Source organism: Geotrypetes seraphini, chromosome 12 (assembly GCF_902459505.1).
Source record: "Geotrypetes seraphini chromosome 12, aGeoSer1.1, whole genome shotgun sequence".
NCBI classification, from domain to species: Eukaryota; Metazoa; Chordata; class Amphibia; order Gymnophiona; family Dermophiidae; genus Geotrypetes; species Geotrypetes seraphini.
The window spans coordinates 1,218,786-1,232,922 of record NC_047095.1 but is presented as its reverse complement, the minus strand read 5'-3'; the positions used below and the strand labels follow the sequence as shown (position 1 = coordinate 1,232,922).

The 14,137-nt window shown below is 42.9% G+C and overlaps 1 protein-coding gene across 3 annotated transcripts in view; it reads left to right on the top strand.

Annotated features, from left to right (window-relative positions):
- Positions 1 to 13,772, top strand: part of TOR1AIP1 (torsin 1A interacting protein 1) — a 64,256-nt gene extending 50,484 nt beyond the window's left edge. For all 3 annotated transcript variants that reach the window (XM_033916093.1, XM_033916092.1, XM_033916091.1), the window contains one exon: positions 9,790 to 13,772. In XM_033916093.1, the coding sequence (XP_033771984.1) occupies positions 9,790 to 10,574 (785 nt within the window). In that variant the 3' untranslated portion in view covers positions 10,575 to 13,772. The remainder of the gene's footprint in view (positions 1 to 9,789) is intronic.
- The last annotated feature ends 365 nt before the right edge of the window (positions 13,773 to 14,137 follow it).

The following is a 14,137-nucleotide window of genomic DNA, read 5'->3' as shown; positions in this document are numbered from 1 at the left end:
AGTGGACGCCATAAAGGAACTAAAATTGGAGGCTCAGCTCTCCACTTCTCAATGTACCGTCACGAGTCGTTCTAATGCTCTGATGTTCTCTCTCTGTCTCTGTCTCTCTGTCTCTCTCTCTCTCTCTCTCTCTGTCTATCTCTTTCTGGATTCTCAGGCAGAAAGACCGGAGAAGGCACTGAAAGTCTTGGGCTCAAGCAGATACTGCTTATACTTCATCGTACCAAAGAAAGGCTCAGAGGACTGGAGACCCATCCTGGATATCAAGTTAGTCAATGATTTTCTGCGGATTCTGCATTTTTGAATAGAGATGGTTCAGTTGGTCAATGCAGCAGTGGTTCCAGGAGAATTCCTTGTGTCTGGATCTGATAGAGGTTTATCTTTAGGTCCTTATATTCCTGGAAGTATTTGAGATTTCATGTTCTCTGGCAGCATTTCCAGTTTGCAGTACTGCCCTTTGGGCTGATGAGGACCCCTTGCACCTTCACCAAAGTAACGGTGGTGGTGGTAAGATGGGGTTAAAGATCATCCTTATCTGGATGACTGGCTGGTCGGAGTTCCATCCAGGCTTGCAATGTGAGCAGGCAGTGGAGATGGTGGTATCTCTTCTGGGCTGATTTTTAATTTCAAGAAGTCGGCTTTCACCTTCTCAAGAGTTGGACTATTGGGTAGTCAGATTCGACATGATATAAGGCCCTGTTTTTCTTCCCGAACTATGCAAACAGAAGCTACAGAAACAGATCATGGATCTCCTAGTGCTACCCAACCCTAATGCTTGGCATTATCTTCAAATCTTGGGGAGTATGGTGTCCTCCCTGGAGATTGTGCCTTGGACCAGGGCGCACCTGCGGCCTCTGCAAGTCCCTTCTGCCCCGGTGGTCCCCTCAGCTTCATCCCCTTCAGATGTCCCTTCCTTGGATGGAACCAGCACAAAGCAGTCTTCACTGGTGGACTTGTCCAGGTCTGGTGATCCTAGTGGCTCCAGACTGGCTTCACTAGCCATGGTATGTGGATCTGGTCCATTTTCAGCAGGTCAAGAAGTTCAAGCTCTCTCTTCATCATGACCTGTTTAGTTGGGTATCAGTTCCCATGGAGAGCCCTCAGTTCTTTGGTCTTAAAGCATGGCTCTTGAGTGCAAGGCCTTGATGCAGAGGGGATATGCTGACGTAGTCGTTGCCACTCTTTTGAGGTCCAAGAAACCCTCTACCATGGCAGCTTATGCCAAGGCTTGGAAGGCTTTCCAACAGTGGTGTGCCAGAGACCATGTGGAGCCATTGCAGGCTCCCATTCCTGCGGTCCTAGCTTTCTTCCAGGTCTGGCGGTGGCTTCCCTCAAGGTACAAGTGCCAGGCCTTTCTTGTTTTAGAGTGCACTGCAGTTCCAGTTCTCTTATGTCTCATCCAGATGTGACTAAAATTTCTTAGGGAAGTGCTTCATTTGCAGTCACCCCTGTGACAGCCTTTTCCTATGTGGAATCTTAATGGGCAGAGTCTCGAGCGATTAATCCAGTTGACATTTGTAGAGCAGCCATTTGGTCGTTTCTTCATACCTTTACCTGGTTTTACAGAATGGATTTGGTGGCTCGGTCCGATGCCGCTTTTGGGGCATCAGTGTCGTGGACAGGCTCTTCTGTCCCACCCTAGATGTTGCCATTGCTTTGGTACGTCATCTTGTGTACAGAATCTGGAGGGGAAATAACAGAATGGAAGATTAGGTTCTTACTTTGGTAATCTTCTTTCTGTTAGTCCCTGATGGATTCTGTATGGCCCACCCTCTGTCTATTCTTGTCTCTAGTGTATTGCCTGCATATTCTTCTGCCTTGGATTTTTCTCCTTTCAGGTCTCAGTACCTTCCAGCCAGCAGATAGGCCCTGTGGGAAATTGTTCTTTATATGAGGGTGCATTTCTTTACCAAAGGCATATTTCTAGTTTGTGCTTGTTGCACGTGGAAGGTTGGTTCCATGTTGATACCATGTTCTTGCTTGTTTTTCATATTGCTTGTTTATTAATTGTACTTTTTTCTTGCAGAGCAGACCAGCATGCTGTTGTGTAATGGGGCGATTCCCCGTGCCCCCTTTATTTCTGTGTTTTGTTCCAGTGCTGTTCGGTTGTTTTTGGCATAACTGCTGGGGACTCTGTATTCCTCAGCCAAGAGAGAGGAGCAAAAAGAGTGTGGTTTTCTGCAAGACCTGGTTTGCGGGCTTAGGTGAAACACTTAGTGTACAGAATCCATTGGGGACTAGTAGAAAGAAGATCACCAATGGTAAGAATCTAATCTTCCATTAGTGTTCATGCCAGTATATACCGTATTATTCGCTCCATAAGACGCACTTTTTGACATCAGCCAATCACTGAGGTTGTGCTCCTGCGTTGCGCCGCTCTTCTCTGCTCTGCGTCCAAAGACAGCCCAGGAGAGCACTGCAACTTTAAAAAGGTACTGGGGCGGCTTTGGACTGGCGGCTTCGGGTGCGGCCAGCTTCGGGCGAGCTCCTTCGATGCAATGGCTTCTGACTGGGCTGCAGGTGGGAGGCTTCAGGTGTGGGTGTCATCGGGCGGGCTTCTTCGCTGTGACGGCTTCTGACTGAGCTGCAGGTGGGAGGCTTCAGGTGTGGGCGGCATCGGGCAGGTTCCTTCCCTGCGGGCAGTTTTGGGTGTGGGCAGATTCTGGCTGTGGGCTGGCTGCTTCGGGTGTGGGTAGCTTCAGGCTGCAGGCGGGCGGCTGTGAGGCGGGGGGCTGTTCAGGCTGCTTAGCACCAGACGTACCAGACCACCAGCGCACCCCCTTGTAGAGGAGGAAATTTTTTTTCCTTGGTTATTCCTCCTCTACAGGGGGTGCATCTTATGGACCGAAAAATACGGTATAAATTAAATAATGAAAGACCATATTTTACCTCCAAGCAAAATGGCTTCTGTACACAAGGATCTCAGTGTTTTTACAATGATTGAATTTGCATCACATTTGGTGTGACAGCTGATGTCATATCTCCACATAAATGCTAATTCCTAAGGAGCTTATTACAAGTTTAGACTTAAATTCCTACTAAACATTTGTATCAAAAGTATTTATTTGGAGCACTCTGTTAACCATAGAAACTACTATGCAAGATCATAACTGCATTACTTGCATGCACATTATATAAAAATTCAGAGAGTAGCCCCCCTTCCCCCTAGACTACCTTACAAACCCTTGGTGTAGTCAGGGGAGTAATGATCTGTTGAGGATGAAACCCCTACATAGTGCTACAATGCAGAGCCTGGATAGTTAAAACTCCCTTGCAAGAGTCAAATTTACTAAATACCATAGACATGGAGTAGTGAAAGTAAGTTCAGAATGACCTTTGTCAGAATTTACCAAAGTCTGCAATGATGGCAGTCGTGCCAAAATTGCTTATTGTTTTTGGAACAATGACTTTTGGTCGAGCCGACCCAGAGAAAACCCTCCAGACTGATGTAACAAGGACAGTCTTGTAAGAGGTAGAAGAGAAAGGTGGTAATGCAAGGAGTTTGGGCAATAGGAATGAGCTGAAGGTGATGGTTTTTGGTTTTTTTTTTAATAATTCTTTATTCATTTTTAAAACTTTCATCAAGTGTACAACAATCATAATAAACACAATTAATCAGAGCACTTGCATATCTTATCAATATAATCTAAACATACAAATGTAACCCTCTCCCCACCCTCCCTCAAAGCCCTTCATTCATAATAAGAAACCTATATTTGTATCCCTCCCCCTCCCAATACTATATGGTGTATAACTAATAGAAAAATGGCATTTAATCATGACAAAAAGATGTTAATGGCTCCCAAATTTTAATAAAATTATTATAATTTCCATTTTGTATCTCTATTGATCTTTCCATTCTATATATGTGACATAATGAAGTCCACCAAAAATTAAAATTCAACCTAGTATGATGGTTTTATAGGACAAACTGAATCTAGTGCACAAAATTTTTTTTTCACAATTTGGCATACCTTACACAACTAACATCAAAATAATTCAAGATGAACGAAGTCAGCCCCCAGATGTTGAATTTTTTATGTCAATTTCTAGAATTGCCCTGTGTTACAGTTTCCTTTTTATTACCAGTTGCTATGGGTGCCACAATGGTGCCCTCTTTAGCTTGCCTATATGTGACTGCTTTTGAAGAGAGTTTTCTCTATGACTCTATTTGTGTCTGATATGTTGGTTTGAAAAAGACACATGAATGTATTTTTGGTAAGGGGCATCAACACAGTTAATAGTTTTTTGCTTTGGCTTAATTCATGTGATTTGAATCTACAATTTAGTGCTTCGGTTCCTTGCAAACTACTGCATGGTAACAGAAATACCTTTCTTTATTATCATAGTTGTCACCCTAGACGTTTGAATAATTTTTGCAACTGTCACCTCTGTAGCAACAATTCTGACTTTAAAACTGGAGAGATTTTTAATCTTTGAATTACTCTCAAGAAGTCATAAAAATAAAAGCATATAAGTTTCAAGTTTATTTAAAAATTTGATTTGATCGCAAAATCATAATCCAATGCGAGAGGGAGAATTAGAAGGGCTTGAGCATGCGCAGATGCATGCTCAAAGCCGGCAGAGACTGGGAAGAAGATCTTCAAGCAGCACCAGCACTTGTGGGCTGCGTGCCGGTGCCAAAGGGGGGGTGAGTTAAAGTTGGTCGGGTGGGGGGTTCCTGTTCTCACGGGGGGGGGGGGGGTGCCGATTCGAGCGGGAGGGGGGCCCTTTGCGAGCGGGGGGGGGGAGCGATGCCGGTTATCGGGGGGTGCTCGCAAATCGAGTCAACACTCGGTTTGCGAGACACGTTTTGCGAGAATGTTTTGCTCGTCTTGCAAAACACTCGCAAACTGGGTTACTCGCAAACCGAGGTTTGACTGTACTTTATTCTTGTCTTATTCTTCAAATGTATTTCCATTTTAAAAAAATTTCAGGAAATTCTGACATGTGTTACAGATACATCAGGTGTTCTTTGTTGCCCTGCTTTGCATTTAGTCGTGGAAAAAATGTAAGCAACCACCTTACCTCTTCCAGGAAGTTGAGGGTGTTTCTGTGGGACATTGTTGCAGTAACCACTGTGCTATTTGTGAGTTTATAATTGAGACTGGTTTGACACAAATTTCATAATCCATTTGTATGACCCAGTAAGTCATGTATTTGGTCAGATATCTGTGTGATTTGTTTTATATTAGACAAACAATCTCCCCCCACCCCGTTCACAAAACCATAGCATGGTTTTTAGCGCTGGCCACAGCGGTAACAGCTCTGATGCTCATAAGAATTCTGTGAGCGTTGAAGCTGTTACCACCACGGCCGGTGTTAAAAACCATGCTACGTTTTTGTAAAAGGGGGAGTAAATGAACTATTAAAACAAGAATTTCAGAATATCTTGGTTGTATCCATAATGCTGTAGTTAGGCTTGTCCAACATTTTTCTACTGGGGGCCATGTTTTATATTTTGTAATGCTCAGGTGGCTTAAACAAGCATGTCATGTTTTGCCACATTTCATCAAATAGTGGCAAAATATGATGGTGCATTGTCCCCTCCCCAGCTTCTCTTGCTTATGTAACTATCCCATCAACCTTTGTCCACTCTCTCTCACTCATGTAACCTCCCCTTCCCCACCAGCTTTTACTCATGCCATGTATCCCCCTGCTTACCAGCCTTCACTCATACAATGCCAGAAGTTTAGGTTAGTCTCATAGTTTCAGGTCTTGTGAGATTTGAAATTGCGAAATCCACCCAAACGTCCAGTGCTGCATGGCTCATGCTTACAGACAGCCAAGTTGTAGTTGAGAAGCAGGCATCCCGCTGTAAGCACACAAGAATTTGCCAAGCTTCTGAGGGCCAGAAGAAAGCATATGGTAAGTTGGGTTCTAGCCCGAGGGCTGTAGGTTGGACAAGCCTGCAGTAGTTGATGCTACTTTGGTGTACCACTAGATACCACATTGACATGCACATGCCATACAAGATTTCTGGTTCTCTGTTGTTGAGGTTTTGATAGCCATGAAAGGTGGTGATGTTTCCCTTCACCTGTGGAGGTGGAAACAGTGTTGAACCACTTGGGTTAAATAGAGAAGTGGCATAGTAAAAGTTTCTGTGACTCTTGATTTTAAATGAGAAAAAAAATAAAAAGATAATTAACAATGATTGGTTATTTTATTTAAGCTCTTCCTCTTATGGGGCAGACGATTCACCTTGCTTTGATGTTAGAAGGGGTGTAAGGTATTCCAAATGGTCCCGTATACATTTTTGTGAGATTCTGCTATGATTGATCCTGCTCACTGTTCTGTTTTGTATATTTTCCTAGAGAGTCCACTACTTTTGCACCTACCACTCTCCAATATTACTTTTTGTATTTCTGTCCACACATGCATTCCTACCATATGCACACTTGTATTCTCTCCCTACTGGTCTAAGGGTTAGATTCTCAAAGCTTTAACACCGTCGCTAAACTGTTTTCCGGCAGTTTAGCCTGTACGCAGTTTAATGACAGATTATCAAAAGGGATTATCTCCCTCTTTAGCGAGGTTTCTAGCAGTCTCCGACACTGACCTGCAAATGGGCTCTTCAGCATTGAAATTAGCCAACCGGTGGATTCTTAAAAAATTCCGAACCATTTAAAAAAAGTGGCGTTGGCTTTTGGCGACTAAAAAATGACTGGTCTAGGGGTGCCGGTCAGTGCCAGAGACTGCTAGAAAACTCATCTGTACTGCCCGACCTAACCCAAATGCCCCCCCCCCCCACACACACACACACACACACAGCAACAGGAGAGATGCCCACTCTCTCCTGATGGAAACAAAAAATAACCAAAATATCCTGTCTGACCTGACCCAAATGGTCCCCCTGTCTGATCTGACCGGAACGCTCCCCCTTCCCCCCCGGTAGCAGGAGAGATGCCCACTCTCCTGCTAGTAATGACCCTTCTCCCCCTTAACTGACAGCTGAGCCGGCAGGACAGAGACTGACATCTACTGCTGTGACGTCTAAATTGGGTATTTCCCTCCCCGGTGTATCTTGGGATGCATCTAGGGAGAGTCCTAAGGCTTTGATTGGCCCAGATGCCTAAAGCCCTGCCTATGGGGTGTACGTGCCAATCAGAGCCCTAGGACCTTTCCTGATGGCTGGAGGGGAATACCCAATTTAGATGACACAGCAGCGGCTGCTATGAGGATGTCAGTCTCTGTTCTGCCAGCTCAGTTGTCAGGTAAGGAGGATGGGGGTCACTACTAGCAGGATAGAATGGGCATCTCTCCTGCTGCCGGGGGGGGGGGGAGGGGTGGATGCCTTCCGGTCAGGTAGGATTTTCTTTTTTAATTATTTTTTTTATTTGCAGCAGGAGAGAGTGGGCATCTGTTCTGCCATGGAGGAGGGGAGGGGGCAAGGGGTCTGTTTGGGCAGGATTTTTATTTTTTAGTGCAGCAGGAGAGAGTGAGCATCTCTCCTGCTGCTGGGTGTCACGGTCTGGATTTTAGGGAAGGGGTGTTGTGGTGCAGCAGAGAGAATGGGCATCTCTCCTGCTGCATCACAACACATGGGCAGTGGGAGAGTGCTTTTGTTTTTTTATGGGGTTTTTCTGCACATGTGACCATCAGTGATGGGTACATGCAAATGTAGGAAACCTTTGCTGCTGTCCAGCAATCTTATTTGCATGCGTAGTTTTTTAAGAATGCCTCTGGTTTTTAGATTCAGTATCAAAACGGCTGTCTTAGCAGACCGTCGCTTTTTAAGGCGGGTTTTTGAAAATCCTGCCCTGTCTGTACTTCTTTCACTGGATTCTTTGATATTTAAATATACATTGTTGACAGGTACTATGACCCAGCAGGGCCCTAGGAATTCACCCAGAGATTAGTAAAGGAGAAAATAAACATGGAATGAATCTCTATTTTTGTTGCTAGGTATGGTGGGGGGAACATTTATAGTTGGTACCTTTTTTGAAGTATTCATGGCCATGTAATGAAGATTTATACTTCTTTATACTTTAATACCTCAAATATCCCATCTACTAAATAATGCAGTGCTCAGACCACCAGCAAAAACATGCTCATTTAAAACTGAGGTGAGCTATCCATAGATGCATCATTCTGCATCTTCAAGGGGTCACACAGTTTTATTTAGCAGCAATCATGGGGTCACAGCCACAAAAAGATTGGGAAGCACGGCATTAGACAGCCAAAATGTACATACTGTATAATTCTTGAATTGTGCAAACTGATAATACATTGATACCCAAAATAAAAAAACAGAGGAGAATATTATTACATGTTAAGCCCTCTATGGATCGATATAAATGCCGTCTTTTCCTTATAATGATTTGGATAGTCATGCAGATTGGAACCCGAAATTGGAAGAATTACGATCGTCTAAATTTCCCTTTCTGGTGGGCAAATCTGTGCTCCAGCTATAGATATGAAAAAATGAATGCCGATAGTTTGGGGCACAGTAATTTTTTAAAACTTGTTTGGGGCCCGTTGACATCTTTTATTACTTCACTATAGCAGGTCTTTGATTATAAGTCAGTTTTTGTTTATTTTCATACACATCCAGGGAAGGGAGGGGGGGGGGGATATTTATGTCCTAATTTTGACCTTTGCATATTTATACTTGGGGTGGGTGGGAGGATATTATTAATTTGATTAGGGTAAGGTTACTGGGGAAATCTATGTCTCTGTGTTTATTGAATAATCATTGAGTGGGTGGGAGAAAATGATTAGTTATGTATAATTGTAAGTAGAATGTGCTTATATTGACGTATTATATGTTATACTAGTGTTTTAGCCCGTTACATTCGTTACAGTAACGGGTTAGAATAGCCCCACCTATACCCTGACCCCACCCATGCCCCACCTCTATCATGCCCAGACCCTGCCTCCCACTGATCCCAGTCTCACCACCTCACCTTTCACCATTTCCTTTGTACCCTTTTGGCCCTCATAGATCCTCCATTGCATTTATCACCTGACAGGGTCTTTACTTATCCGAGATGGCAGCAGCAGCCCTGACGTACCAACCTTTCCTCCCTCAGTGCCCCAAAGCAGCAGTGGTCCTACCATTTCCATCTCTCCCTTTTCCCCTTTCACACCCTCTACCATCTCTCTCTGACCCTGTTTCACCCCTTTTGCCATCTTTCCCTTTCCTGTCCCCCTCTGTCCTTCCCCAAGACCATCTCTCTCTCCTGCCCCCTCCACACTCCCTGAAATCTATCTCTCCCTATCCCCTACCATCTCTCCTGGTCCCCCTAGTAGCCCCTCTGTCCTTCTCATCCATCTGTCTCTGTCTGTCTCTTCTTTCCTCACTTGAGTCCAACATCTCTCCCTTATCCCACTCCCTCCCCCGAATCCATCACCTCCTGCCGCTGCGGAGCTCTCGTAGCTCCTCCTCGTCCTCCTCCAGCCAGGCTTCAGCCATCTACACTGGCTCCGGGCTCAGCCAACGCAGCCTGCAGCTGCCAACAGTCGCCTCGGGGGAGAAAGAGATTCTCGTGTGCGCCGGGAAAGGGTGCACGGGGGGAGGGGTCCACAGCGGTGGCGAATGACGGCGAAGTTACAGTGAGGGAGGGAGGGAGTAGAAGCGCGCATGCGCACTCTTGCCTGCGGGGCCCTACAGCTCATGGAAAACGGAACACGCAGGTGGGAGTGCGCATGCGCGCTTAGGGTTTTATTATCTTAGATATTCATGTATTGCACTATTAAAGTACAGAAAATCAATAAAGAATTATTTTTTTTTTGTTTAAACAGAACTTTATTAGTTTGTCTTGACTGCTCATTTTTTTTTCTCTACAGACCCTGGTACAAAGTCATATAGGAGCTGGCTTAAGATGCTGTTGTTCCTGTTGTTGATACTTTTGCTGATCTTTGCAGCATGGTTAAATTATGAGAGACATACTATATGGAACAAGAGTGAAATTATACAACCCTTTCAAATCAAGATGAACCAGCTGAAGTCCCATTATGTCAGTCAAGGAACTATGTTTTGGACTAGGAGCCAAAAAATCTTGGAAAAACATCTTAATGCCTCACTGCAGCACTCTCAGCCTGCCATTTTGTTGCTTACAGCTGCACGAGGTGGAGCAGATACATTGAAGTGCCTCAGCAATAAGCTTGCAGAGGCATACTCCTCTTCCCTGAATGCCACTATTGTTGTCATTGATGGGGCCAGTAAAGCAGCAATAGAAGGTAACCTTGCAAAGCTAGAGGTGGATAATGCACTAAGCTCTGGCTTCCTGGCAGGTGGGAAGGCAGCAGTAGTGCATCGCTTTGAAGCGCTGCCTGCTGGCTGTCTTCTTATCTTCTACAAGTATTGTGATCACGAAAATGCAGCTTTCAAGGATGTAGCTCTGTTGTTGACTGTACTGTTGGAAGATGAAAAGTTGGATCCCAATCTTGACATCCGGGAGGTTGAGGAGAAAGTGCGGGACTTCCTATGGGCTAAATTTACCACCTCCAGCAAGCCAGATCTTTACAGCCAGATGGATACAGATAAGCTGGGTGGGCTCTGGAGCCGTATCTCCCATGTTGTACTGCCTGTCCAGCCTGAAGCTACACTGCAAAGAGAATTTTGTATATGAAAACAGTGGGCAGCATGGTTTGATAGTAGTAAAAAGCTGTTTGTGCACTGAAGCCTTGTACTGACCAGTGTCTGCTTGCAACATTTTGTGCTGCGGGGGGAGGTTCTGGTCAGCTCAGTACATCAGTTACCTATTGTGGATGCAACTAATATGTTTTTTTCAAATAATGTCACTGGAAAAGATATAGGCTGAGACTCTACTGTGATCAGTGCCTCTCTGGACTTAGCTGGTTACAATGAGATTTCCCACAAAGATTAGTTTTATGCTTTAAGCCCTGAGACCCAGAGCTTGATTAAACAATTTATGCTTCTATTTTAAAAAGATGATACAGTATATATATTTTACACATGATTGTATACAATTTCTTCCTTGAAACTGTATTCCAGGGTACTTTTCTGAGGGCTGTAGGCTCAAGCCAAGGTGCATACATCTGAAATCTTTCAATGCTTTGCCTGATGCCACCTTATTCAGGGCCAGCCCAAGGTAGCTAATATCTTAGGTGAATCTTCACACATGCACTCCCTTACCGCAGGGCATCTGAAGCTCCAACTCCCTACCCTACCCTACCCTCTCACATCTAGCATCTCTTCCCTATCCCCCCTTCCCTAATGGTGTCTAGCATCTCCTCCTTCCCATAAGGTGTTCAACACGTATCTTCTTTCTTCTCTCCCTTCTTGTGCTGTCCAGCATCTCATCCTCCTCCCCCCCTAAGATGTTCAGTGGCTTTCCTTACCTACCTTACCCCCTTATGCAGTGGTACTGGTATGTGTAGATGCTTAGGGTTCTGCACTGGGCATAATGAGTATTATCAGAAAGGTCACTGACATGCCTAGTAGTGATAGGGCCAGGCCTGCACCTGGTACTTTCTTAGCATAGTAAAAAAATGACCTGCATTTGTCCCTAAACCCTAAAAATACATAGCAATTCATCAAAATTCAAACCAGCTGGGTTGCTTCAAACTAACGTAGGGAGTACCAGCTGGCTTCCTTTTTCAAATCGGACTCATTGTGTGCATGAACTTTTAGTTTTAATTTTCTTAGGAAAAGCAGGACTTTAAATTCCCATACACAGGTAGGTAAAGCTGGGTCTATTCTGAATCTGTCAGGAATAAATGAAGTTAGTTATCAATTCTATACTGATGTGAGAACTGATGGAACAGGAATAGACCAGGTAAACCAAAATTTCCATTAAGACTGACTTGGATAAATTATTTGTAGTAGTTGTGGTAGAAAACAAATGGAACCTTCAAAGTAATTTGATCACATGTTTTCATTTAAAGGACCACCCCTTCTGATGAAGTAGTGGTGGTGGTATGTGCTAGAAAGAAAAGAGGACACAGATGCTATTGATTCTTTTCTTCACTTGAGGGGTCTGACTTACAATGATGCAGTCTTGGATTAACATAAATTACTGTATTATCTAGGAATTGGCACGAGATCACCACTAGATACTTTCTGTAAATGCTAACATCTGTCCATTCTGATACTGTAAATACATTCAGTTTCTGCAATGTGATGCCTGACAACACCAATACTCTCAAGCTTTGTATCATCAGTTGAAAGAAAAGAAAAAGTGCAAAGGAACTCAACAATATTCTCTTGCTCCTCCGAATTGTTTCCTTTTTTTACCTGCCTTAATGATCAAGCAGTTTAATTTTATGAACAAATATGACAACTAATGAACTTAAAGAAAAGTCTGATTCAGATAGTAAGATAATTTTACTGAAAATCTGATTTATCTGCACGTCTTTGCTATTGTTGCTCAAATACTGCACAGTACAAGGCTATTTGCAAAGCTTTGTAGAGTATGACTAGCTTGCTAAAATCTTGTATTTTCAGCCAGGTTATGTCATATGCTACATGTAAAATGATAAAATCTAGCAAGGTATTCCTTAATGGAATAGGTGCTTTGAGTTCAAGGGAAGGACGTGTAAATCTTTTAATGCACATCCTGCACGTAAATGATGTGAAATCAAAACTTTGCAACACAGATTTTTTAAAGTTTATTTTAAATCTACCTTTTCTAAAAGCTTTAGTGAAATTGAAGAGCACATTTATTGTTTAAAGCTGCATTATTATGATCACACAGTGCTGATAAATCTTTTAATTTGCTCACATGTATGCTAAAAAGAAAATGTAGACCATACTTGTCCAAACTCAATTCAAGGGCTGCAATCATTAACATTTTCAGGATATATTTAATGAACATGTATATGAGAAATCTGTACAAAGTGGATATAGCAATTTTTTCTCATGCATACAGATTAGGAATATCCTGAAAACCTGGCCTATTTGCTGCCACGGAGGACTGAATTTAGACAAGTCTGATTCCCTGTATTCCTTTAAGTCAGGGGTTCTCAAGCCAGTCTGGTTTTCAGGATATCCACAACATATATGCACGAGAGAGATGGATATAATGGAGATGGTGAATGCATATTGAAAACCTGGCTTGATATGTCCCTAGGATTGGGTACTCTTATTGACCAGAAACATTATCTAAAACCTGAGGTTGTTTATTTTTTTTCATACTAAACCAGCTATGTGAAATTGGTTTCTATGACCCTGTAATTCCTTTCTACATTTCTTCCAGTTCAATTGGGAACTAATGCTGGAATTCTGGCACTAACAGTCTTCATTCACAACCCCCAGGGTTAATTCCCTTTTTTAATAGACTTAACTCTTCCATTGTTCCTTGTCTAGTTATTGCAGCAATGTTCAGAACCAAGCTGTAGTGCCTTTCTGCTCTAAATCTGGGTAGCATGTTTTTTGTCCCATGCCCCCACCTTGGCAGTGAATGCTGCCTTCTCAGTAGCTCCAGCTCTAGCAGACCCCAGGGTGTGGAGGAGACAGTGTGGAACTCTAATTGGACCCTCTCCACATGGCTGTGCATATCACTGCTAATGAGCCACCGTTAAATGTTTTCTAAAGCCTGAACCAGTATCAAATGGCACATGAAGCATAAACTGCTTTTTTTTTTTAAATTTTTTATTCCAAGCCTTAGTAAATATAAATCAGTTTTTGTTGATGATTTCTAACCCGTAAGTATTCCTGTTTGAATATTGGATTAAAATTATGATGAACAGTTTACCTCCCCATGTTGAGCTGTAAATAATGACCATATTGCATATAGAATTTGTAAATGATTTAACAAAATATTTTAGTATTCTACAATAAATAAATTCTTGTATTTTCTTCTAGTTTTAAGAGTCTGTGTATTCAGTAGCTTGTTAGAGATGTTTCTTTGTTTAAACAATTTTTATTGGTGAATAAGAAAAAAAGAAATCAAAGCTGTTTATTTACCGGTAGTGCTTTTACATTAGCTACTGTAATCTATGCCTTTGTTTCCAGTTGTTCCAGTCCTACTTTTACTGCTCCCAGACTGGTTCCTGCTACAAAGATGATTCTAGTGCAATTTTTTTTGTTTTTGTTTTAATGATTTGGTTATTTGTCAAAACCCCTTTGTTTCTATATCTTTATTCTGTTCCTTCAAAGCATATACACCCAAATGCAGTGCAAAGTAAGAACGAAATTTTAGAAATGAGACAGAATGTAAGGTAAACTGAT